Source organism: Danio aesculapii, chromosome 19, assembly GCF_903798145.1.
Source record: "Danio aesculapii chromosome 19, fDanAes4.1, whole genome shotgun sequence".
In the NCBI taxonomy this organism is placed as follows: domain Eukaryota; kingdom Metazoa; phylum Chordata; class Actinopteri; order Cypriniformes; family Danionidae; genus Danio; species Danio aesculapii.
The window spans coordinates 12,522,890-12,534,014 of NC_079453.1; the positions used below are offsets into that span (position 1 = coordinate 12,522,890).

The window sequence follows — 11,125 nt, forward strand, 5'->3', positions numbered from 1 at the left end:
TATCTACACATATGTCTGTCCAAACAGCTTGAAAAGTAGATTTTTCACCATAGGTGCCCTTTAAAATAAAACTTTTTATTCTTAAGTGGGAACTAAATCCAAAATTAAATAGTTTGGCCCCCTGTTAAAAAATAACTTGAAGCTGCGGTCACACCTGAGTTTGTGTGTGCGAAATTCTGTCGTACGGCGCTGCGAAAAGGGGCGGGATTAAACAAGATGATTAAACATTAAAAAAAGCAAGCGATTGCTCCATGTTTTAAATTTTTGTCCAGAGAGGTCATTTTGATCCTCGACTGGTCTCACGCTGTCAAGTGATGCGATCTCACAGGTCAGAGTTCACCAAGCTTGAACTTTACACCGCAGCGAACTGCGAAACTTAACGCATGACCCTACGTTTCTGGTCTGACACATTCGCGTGCGTATGAATGGAAGTTTATGGGAGGAAAGCCCAGTGTGACTGCAACTTAACTCTGGTTTATGGCATCTGAGTTCAATTTCTCTGGCCACATCCAGGCCTGATTACTGCAGTGCACCTGTTCACAATCAAGAAATCACTTAAAGAGGACCTGCCAGACTGAGACCTGTAGACCAAAAGATCCTCAAAATCTAGACATCATGCCGACATCCAAAGAAAACAAATGATAAAGAAAAAAATTTAGATACCTGTCTGGAAAAGTCATTTCAAAAGCTGAATTGAATTTAAGTATGAAATGTGTGTGAATTTTTTTTAGTTGATATAATCACAGCTTAAATGAACATCTATGTTACATTTCAAGAGCCAAAAACAAAACCCTGTTAATTTAAGTCATTAAAATGCAAGCACTTATTAATTCAATGCGCTATTTTTCCAGTTATTGCTATTCAACAATTTATTTCAAATACTTTTGCCATTATTTTTGTTCAATACAACTGTCATCCAATATCAATACAGATCTAAATCCCTGAGGAAACGTTTCCATCGCTTTGTTGAATCATTAACATTCTGTTAACGCTCTTCCGGAAGTATACTGAGTTCTAGCAATGTGCATTTAATTAACTGGCTGGTGAGCGTATCCATATCCTGTTTCCCATTCTACAGAGCTTGATATATAGTCATCATGACAAAGATTCTGACTGTCATGGTTGATTACACTATTTCTGGCAATTTGAACAGTTGAGTTATCTGTGCAAATGCTCAATCAGACAGAGAGGGACAATTGGGAAATTTATATATAAACCTATTTACTGATGACACACTTACAAATCCAAATATAACTCATTTCGTACAGTTCAGAACATTGCAATGTGACAATTATTTATTTATTAAAGGTTTAGTTGTTGCTGACGCAATTCAAGTTAAAAAAACAGTTTGATGTAAAAAAACATTTTATTCAAAGTAACAATGACACAAATATGACATTAAAACAATTAAATAGGCGTTAAATAACTGATATAAATACAAAAATAAATATGTATAAAAAGTATGAGCAATTTAAAATAACATCCAGGACCCTATTAAAACTTCTACTTCCATCTCACCGGGCATATGAATACAAATCAGATTGGAGTGTTTTATGTAGTTTCCTTGACCTGAATTAAATTGATGAAAGATTATCAATTAATTAGACAGCTTCATTTAGTCTGAATGGACTTTGTTTATGATCTTCAAGTGTTGTAAGGCCCCTTTTTTCAGTGCATCTCTGTAATACGACAGCACTTATGTTGCTTTTTATTGACTAAACATGCAATCACAGAGCATTAATATGGTTTAAAGGCAGTTGAGTGCATTTAAAGCTATTGTATTTTCAGTCTGTTCACACAAACCCAAGGTGCAGCAGCAATAACATCCATTAGCCCTCATGGAACTTTGGAAGTGGATTTATATTGAATGCCCAGTTTTATCATGTGGTGGTTTTGGAAAGCAGGCTGTGTTACTGAATCACTTCATTCACTAGTCAAAAAAAATCTAACTTTAAAACTCAGTTAACCTGGATTTATTAGGTATGGGTTTGAGTAAAATTGTAATGTTGGTTTTATTCTATAAAAGTCTGATTATATTTCATCAAAACTTTAAACAACGATATTGTCATTTAGAGCATTTTAGTCTTAGGTCAGAACAGCAAGAGTTTTGATTTGCTTCTTGAATGATTTCTTAACACTTCTGAAGAAAATGAAGATCAAAATGCATTTTTTTAATGCAATTTAAGCTCTAAATGACAACATTTGATTCTAAATTCATAACAAATGTCATCAGTAGCTTACAGAATAAACACAAAATGATGTATTCCTCAAACACATAACTATAAATCCATAGAAAATGAAACATTTTAAGTGGTTTCTTAATTTATTTTTTTAAGCGGTGGTCAAAACTTTAAACAAACCCAAATCCCATTCAAGTTAATTCAAAACTTCTTGCTAAAATGACTATCATTTAACAAAAGTTACTCACATTTAAAGGGACAGTTCACCCCAAAATGAAAATGTATTCAATATTTACTCATCGTCAAGTAGTTCCAAAGCTTTATGAGTTTATTTTTTTTCTGTTGAACACAAAAGAAAATGAACAAAGCTGAAAACCTGTAACGGCTGACTTTCAGTGTAGGAAAAACAAATACTTACAGGTTTTCTTTTGTTTTCCATACAAAAAAGAAACTCAAAGGTAAAGGGTAAGTAAACGATGACAATGTTTACATTTTGAGGTGAACTATCCCCTAAATTCTACTCATAATCTGTTTCATAGCGACACCTATTGGTCATTTCTAGCAACTGCCTGCAGCTGATTTACAACACTGTATTTTTATAAAGTGCTTTTTATCATTTACTCTGTATAAAATAGCCTTCATTGTAAACAAAGAACTCCAATAAATATTACATATATAACTTATCAATTAAATATAAAACAACATACATAGGAAATGTTAATTGGATAAACTGACAAAAGGATAAAAATCCATCCCTTCAAATGTTAAGGCAAGTCAAACGATACTACCGTGAGGCTTTAAGTTTGTTTTGTTTTTTACCATGAAGATTGACTGACTGCTACTGGTGTCTTATGATGGTGTATAAGGGTGTTTGCGTTTCAGGGATCCAAGTGCTCTGGTGTAATAGTCACAGAAGATCAACAGTTTTTTATGGATCTCCGCATTGGTCTGGTACAACTGCCAGAAGGTTTCCAGAGGAGGCAATGTGGGATGGACGATCTCGGGTGCAGTCTGTCCGAGCTGTAAGAAAATTTTGATTTAATCACATTTTATGCTTACTTATTTCATTTTCGCAATCTGTCAGACAGGATTATGTTAAACTGTTTCGTTTGTTTTATGTTTTCACCTCTATATCGTCACCTCAAATCACACGAAGTGTTCAAGTGTTGTAAATAACAATATACACTCACCGGCCACTTTATTAGGTACACCTGTCCGACTGCTCATTAATGCAAATTTATAATCAGCCAATCACATGGTAGCAACTCCTTGCATTTAGACATGTCGACATGGTCAACACGATCTGCTGCAGTTAAACTGAGCATCAGAATGGGGAAGAAGCTGATTTAAGTGACTTTGAACGTGGCATTTGTTGTTAGTGCCAGATGGGCTGGTCTGAGTATTTCAGAAACTGCTGATCTACTCAACAGATCTACTGGGATTTTCACAGAAACCATCTCTAGGGCTTACAGAGAATGGTTCAAAAAAGAGAAAATATCCAGTGAGCAGTAGTTCTGTGGGCGCAAATGCCTTGTTGATGCCAGAGGTCAGAGGAGAATGGCCAGACTGGTTTGAGCTCATAGAAAGGCAACAGTAACTCAAATAACCACTTGTTACAACCGAGGTATGCAGAAGAGCATCTCTGAATGCACAACATGTCCAACCTTGAGGCAGATGGGCTACAACAGTAGAAGACCACACCGGGAGTCACTCCTGTCAGCTAAGAACAGGAAACTGAGGCTACAATTTGCATAGGCTCACCAAAATTGGACAATAGAAAATTGGAAAAACATTGCCTGGTCTGATGAGTCTCGATTTTTGCTGCGACATTCGGATGGTAGGGTGAGAATTTGGCATCAACAATCTGAAAACATGAATCCATCCTGCCTTATGTCAACAGTTCAGGCTGCTGCTGGTGGTGTAATGGTGTGGGGGATATTTTCTTTGCACACTTTGGGCCCATTAGTACCAACTGAGCATCTACGCCACAGCCTACCTGAGTATTGATTCTGACTATGTTCATCCCTTTATGACCACAGTTGACTACTGCCAGCAGGATAACGCGCCATGTCATAAAGCGGAATTCATCTAAGACTGATTTCTTGAACATGACAATGAGTTCACTGTACTCAAATGGCCTCCACAGTCACCAGACTCAATCCAATAGAGCACCTTTGGGATATTGTGGAATGGGAGATTTGCATCATGGATGTGCAGCTGACAAATCTGCAGCAACTGCATAATGCTATCATGTCAATATGGACCAAAATCTTGGAGGAATATTTCCAGTACCTCGTTGAATCTATGCCACAAAAGATTAAGACAGTTCTGAATGCAAAAGGGGGTCCAACCTGGTACTAGTAAGGTGTACCTAATAGAGTGGCTGGTGAGTGTATTATTTTTGCCGTAGACTTTTTAAAAATAAAAAGCATTTTAAAAATAAATTACTATTTGTAGGTGACAGACAGCACAGTTGTTACCTCTCGGAGCACCTTCTGGATGATGGCTTGGATAAGATGAGCAATCTTTTTTGTTCTAGAGTAATCATTCCCCATTTCGTCGCTATTCCGCTGGACCCAATCAAGATGGAACTTGAAAGATTTAAGACCAGAGTACAGCTGTGCCAAGGTACTGCTCACCTGTGGGCCAAAACGAACCACATGTTACAATTCACAATTTTCAAAACAAGCTACGTTATTATATTGTTCACCAGCTTTATTTTTAGTATCCTGAGATATGAAAAAAATTACGTTTTGCTGAAGGCTAGCTGTCTTCTTCTGATATGCGAAAATAGACTAGTCAGTAGTAGCCAATCATGTTGTTGTATAGTTCGATGGAAAAAAATCCAATCATATTTCCATATTAATCAAGTCTATAAGTGTTAAATCTATAAGTTTGTTGCATTTCAGACCCACTATGGCATTTCGGTCGAGAAGATAAATGTGTTTATCAGCAAGAAGGATGTCTTTAATCTAAAAAGGGCTCATTTAAATTTCAGGCAGAGATGTGGATGTGTTACCTCGAGTGAATTCAGGTCTTTTACACTGTAGTTCAGTGAGGGCAGGGATGATAGTGAGTGTTCAAAGTCAATCAACTCATTCTGAAAAAATAAAAATTGGAGTTTTGTAAGACAAATAGCAAGTTGAAAGGAATAGTTCACCCAAAATTGAAAACTCTGTTATTATTTACTCACTCTTCACTTGACTTTCTTCCGTTGAACACAAAAGAAGATATTTTGAGCAAAGCCAAAAACCTGTAACCATTGACTTCCATAGTATTTGATTTCTACTATGGATGTCAATGGTTACAGCTTTCCAGCATTCTTCAAAATATCTTCTTTTCGGTTCAAAAGAATAAAGAAACTTATAAAGACTTGGAATCCTTCAAGGGTTACTATTGTAATTTTTGGGAGAACTATCCCTCAAAATGACATTTACTCCTAAAATGAGCATAAAAAGCAAGCTTATTCTTACTGCGTTCATTTGTTGGGATGTTAATTTCAGGAGCATACGCATGTCTTGATACAGCGTCGACAGGTGTTTTCTTCCTTGTGTTAGATTAGCAGGACGTGCTTTGATGAAGTCAAAAAGCTCAACGCAAGCCATCATGATGATAAGGGGAAAGGTGGAGCCAGGCAATACTGTTAGCACAAAAACAAAGGATTTCCTATTAATGCCACTGGAACAGCTGCTAGAGACACAAGTGTAAAACAGTGTGTGTACCGAACAGCTGTTTTACTCAATAAAAACATACATCTGTGCTCCTCGTTTTTGGTTTGTAATGGCTACAAAGGTTTTCGCCCTACTGGAATTTCCATGTTGGACACACACACACAAGCATGTATAGTATAACTGCTGCTGAGTGCATTTTGTGCATAGGATGTGAGTCAGCATTTTTGTTTTGATTTTAAGTTATAATTTTGTCTATGGTGGCTTTGTGTGTATGAGTGATGAGCTCAGGAGATAAGATCAGCAAATCTCACTAAACTTGTAAAACTGGTGGAAATGACAACAGATACTGTGCAATCCAGGGATTTCCAGTTATCAATCCTTTGAGGAAGTCTGTGTTTCTGAATTCACAGTTCTCAATGAATGAGATGGGGTCATGTCCTCTTTGAGAATGAAACTGAAGTACTGCAAATAGTCATTATTGTTTTTAAATATCTGAATATGCCATTGTTAGCCTCGGTTTCTCACAGTTTCAGTACAGATATGATTCATTCATTCATTTTTCTTTGACTTAGTCCCTTTTTATTCATCAGGAGTCACTTAACTTATCCAGCATATGTTTGACACAGCGGATGCCCTTCCAGCTGCAACCCAGTTCTGGGAAACATCCATACACACGGCCAGTTAAGCTTATTAAATTCACCTAGCACATCTTTGGATTGTGGGGGAAACCGGAGCACCTTGAGTAAACCCACGCGAACACGGGGAGAACATGCAAGCTCCACACAGAAATGCCAACTGACCCAGCCGGGACTCCAACCAGCGACCTTTTTGCTGTGAGGCCAATGAGACACCATGTGGCCCCTACAGATATGATGAGTAGTATAAATAATCACACCTATTAAAGGTGCAGTTCTCACTATTAACAAACCATAACTATAACTTTTAGCTCAAACTACTAATTTGCTCTTTATTAATAGTTATTAAGGTAGATCAGTGATATAGAATAAGATAATGCAGAATATTAACTTTGTATTTATGAATAAAACAGCCAATATCTTAATAATAGGCAGGTAATAAGCCACTAGTTAATAGTGAGAAATAGTACTTAAACTAAAGTGTTACTTTAAGAATATTCACACATTTACCCTTTAAATCTTGGTTACCACATATTAACTATGATATATGCTACATAAACAATTAACTGAGGACTTTGATATTGCTTCTGTATTTTTGCACCAATATAGTTTTAAATATCTGAATACAACATTTTCCCAGTTTTGATTTGAAACTTTATTTAGCTTTGTATTCAGAAATGTCAAGACTCTTAATGTGAAAAGTGAACACGCTTCATTTGTCCTTTATTAATTGTCTAATTTCTGTCCTGTTTGATGTTTGCCAGTCTTTAGCTACAGCAAATTCAAATGAGCCTTGACCGAAGTCTGTCTGAAGGTCGTATAGGCCTTCAAATACATTCAACAGATATGTGATAACTCTGTGATTTCACCCTATGATAAGCATTAGAGGGAAATGAATGGCTATTTGCGCAATTAGCATCCTTTGAAACTTTAAGGTCACCGATAAGAGTTGCGTGCCTCCCCTGCAGATTCGATAGCATGCTGGCGATCGCCATCAAAACCCGTTGTCGGCATGCTAAGTGAAAAATCGCATTGACTCAATTAGTGACCAGCTTTTGACTCATTCGCAGACATCCTCTGTCTGCCGTGGTGGTGAATGTTGCTTCACACCGATAGCATCTTTTTGCTTGTCAACACATTTTTGAGATAGCATTGCAATATGTTGCTTGATGATGCGAGTCGATATGCATGTGTGTTTTCGAACTGGACAATGTTTACAGACTGGGGTTGGAATTCTGATGCTGCAGCAGCTTTAAGAAACCCCTAAAATCTTGACTGGGTAATACTTTAATTTACCAGTTGTCATTATTAGCTTCTTATTATCTGATTATTATTTAGATATTGGCTGTTTATCATTACTTATAAAGTACATATTCTGCATGATCGTATTCTACATCTCTAACCCAATACCCAAACCCAATTACTACTATTAATGAACATGAAATAAGAGTTATTCAAGCAAAAGACAGAGTTAATGGTTTATTAATAGCGAGAATTGTACCTGTGACCAATGTTTTGATTTCATTCATTCATTCATTAATTTTCCTCTGGCTTAGACCCTTTATTCATCAGGGAAATGAACACAGCGAAATGAACCACCAACTTATCCAGCATATGTTTTACACAGCGGAGGCCCTTCCAGCTGCAACCCAGTACTGGGAAACATCCACACACACTAATATTTTGATTTGGGTTCCATTTAACATTTTATTTAAGTTCATGTCAGCTGATTTCAGCTTTTGAAAACACATTTTAATACTTTTAGTCAACAATGAAATCACTGTCTTGAATGTTAATTGAACACGATAATAAGAAATCGTCATTCTAATTGATTTACACAAAATAATCTTGACCCTTGACCTTAATGTGGTCTGTTTTCAAGAGAAAACTAATGTGAGAAACTAAAGTAACCTCATAATTTTAGCGCTGAAAAAAACTGGTTAAAATCTTATTAACATTTAATACCTTGGTGGTTACAATTAACTGTTATAATGATAAACATCTAATACTAATCATATACACACCCACACACACACACAATATGTGTTTCAGTCTCAAGAAAAAGTGTTATTTTTTGAGGACTTTATTCTCTGATATTGGTTTAGATGTTTATCATTATAACAGTTCATTGTAACCACCATGATATTCAATGTTAGTTAGATTTTTACCAGTATTTTAGTTCCTCAAATTAGTTTGCTCTTGATAACAGACCACATTAAGGTCAAGCATCGAGATTATTTTCAGTAAATCAATCAGACTGAAGATACCTTATTATCCTGTTTAATTCAAATTTAAGAGTGATTTTATGGTTGAATAAAACTACTGAAATGTTTTCAGAAGCTGAAATCAGCCGACATGAACTGTTAAATGGATGTTAAATGGATCCCAAATTGAAATAATGTATTTGGTCACACTTTATTATAATTCTCGCTATTAATAAACCATTAACTCTGGCTTTTGCTTGAATAAACTCTTAATGTGATGTTCATTAATAGTAGTAGTTGAATATAGGTATTAGATTAGAGATGTAGATTAAGATCATGCAGAATATGTACTTTATAAGTAATAATAAACCGTCAATATCTTAGTAATAGGCGAATCATAAGATATAAGTGTGACCAAATGTTTTATTTCTATTTGGAATCCATTTAACAGTTTATTTAAGTTCATGTCAGCTGATTTCAGCTTCTAAAAACACATTTTAATACTTTGTCAACAATAAATACACTGTCTTGAATGTTAATTAAATAATACGATACAATAATAAGGCATCGTAGTTATGATTGATTTACTGAAAGTAATCATGACCCTTGACCTTAATGTGGTTTGTTATCAAGAGCAAACTAATTTGAGGAACTAAAGTAATCTCATAATTTTAGCAGTGAGAAAAAACTGGTTAAAATCTAATTAACATTGAATATCATGGTGGTTACAATGAACTGTTATAATGATGAACATCTAAACCAATATCAGAGAATAAAGTCCTTAACAAATAACACTTTTTCTTGAGACTGAAACCCATACTGTGTAAAAAAAAATGATTTATACCCACCATTAACATCTACATGTTGTACCTTTAATTACATTAATGGGGCAGAGAGCTTGTCTAGTGGTTAACACTTGCACTAGTTCTCACTATATGCTAATTTCTTATTATTAGCCTATTATTAAGATATTGGCTGTTTATTATTACTTATAAAGTACATATTCTGCATGATCTTATTCTACATCTCTAATCTAATACCTAAACCCAAGTAGTACTATTAATGAACATCAAATTAAGAGTTTATTCAAGCAAAAGACAGAGATAATGTTTTATAAATAGCGAGAATTATAATAAAGTGTGACAAATATTTATTTTAGAGTTTGGATCCATTTAACATTTTATTTAGGTTCACGTCGGCTGATTTCAGCTTCTTAAAACACAGTTTAATACTTTTAGTCAACAATAAAATCACTATTTTGAATGTTAATTAAACACAATAATAAGGCATCGTCAGTCTGATTGATTTACTGAAAGTAATCATGACCCTTGACCTTAATGTGGTCTGTTATCAAGAGCAAACTAATGTGAGAAACTAAAATAATCTCATAATTTGAACATCTAAACCAATATCAGAAAATAAAGTCCTCAACAAATAATACTTTTTCTTGAGACTGAAACACATTGTGTGTAAATAAATGAATTTTGCCCACATCTACCTGTTGTACCTTTAATGACATTAATGAGGCAGAGAGCTTGTGGTTATACTGACATTCTCAATACACTTTTCAAACAAAATCATTTGCATAAACACTCATATAAATCTACCCTCTAAGATCGTTCATATCCTAAATTCCTTTGCCTATGTGTTAAAGTGGCAGAGAGAGAAAAAAAGAGGAACTTACATTTCATGGTAATCCCAAAACCTAAGTCGTAAACACAGTGCGCAAACTTGTCTTTATCACTCTACTAACATTTAGAGTAGTGAAAGGGTTCCCCTTTATAGTATGGGCCATGACACACTCTGACTCACATTCACATTCAGAAAAAAAAGCACAGATCCACACACCCCCGTCACACCAAACATATCTCTTTTCTAAAGAACTCAACAGCTTTTGCTATTTCCACCAAGTTGATTCCTCCAGAGCTGTATGTTACCTATTTTGGATTTCTTTTATTTTTTTTTCTTTTAAAGCGTTCTTTGTGAATTAAACATCTCCGCCAATGTGTTTAGAAGATGTTTTCTGACAGGTTTTGCCAGATTATCTTTCATATACTGTTATGACACTCCAATTGTATCAGATTTCAGTTTGCCGGAGGCAAATCCCTGAGAGATAATGACCTGAGATTTATTTTTTTTAACAAAAACTAAGAGTGGGGTGACACGGTGGCTCAGTGGGTAGCACTGTTGCTTCACAGCAAGAAGGTCGCTGGTTTGAGTCCTGACTGGGCATTTCTGTGTGGTTTGCATGTTCTCCCCGTGTTCATGTGGGTTTCCTCCGGGTGCTCCGCTTTCCCCCTCAGTCAAAAGACATGCGCTATTGGTGAACTGAATAAACTTAATTGTCCGTAGTGTATGTTTGTGAATGAGTTTGTATGGATGTTTCCCAGTGATGGGTTGCAGCTGGAAGGGCATCCGCTGTGTAAAACATATGC

At 35.5% G+C, this 11,125-nt stretch overlaps 1 protein-coding gene across 1 annotated transcript; it reads right to left on the minus strand.

The window, feature by feature from the left end:
- Positions 1-2,918: 2,918 nt before the first annotated feature.
- il11b (interleukin 11b) lies at positions 2,919-5,821 on the minus strand. Its single transcript, XM_056480536.1, has 4 exons — positions 5,654-5,821; positions 5,200-5,280; positions 4,661-4,819; positions 2,919-3,200 (listed from the first exon to the last, which is right to left on the minus strand). Exons 1-4 carry the CDS (start codon positions 5,786-5,788, stop codon positions 3,030-3,032), a joined length of 546 nt encoding a protein of 181 aa, XP_056336511.1. The 5' UTR covers positions 5,789-5,821; the 3' UTR covers positions 2,919-3,029.
- Positions 5,822-11,125: the final 5,304 nt, after the last annotated feature.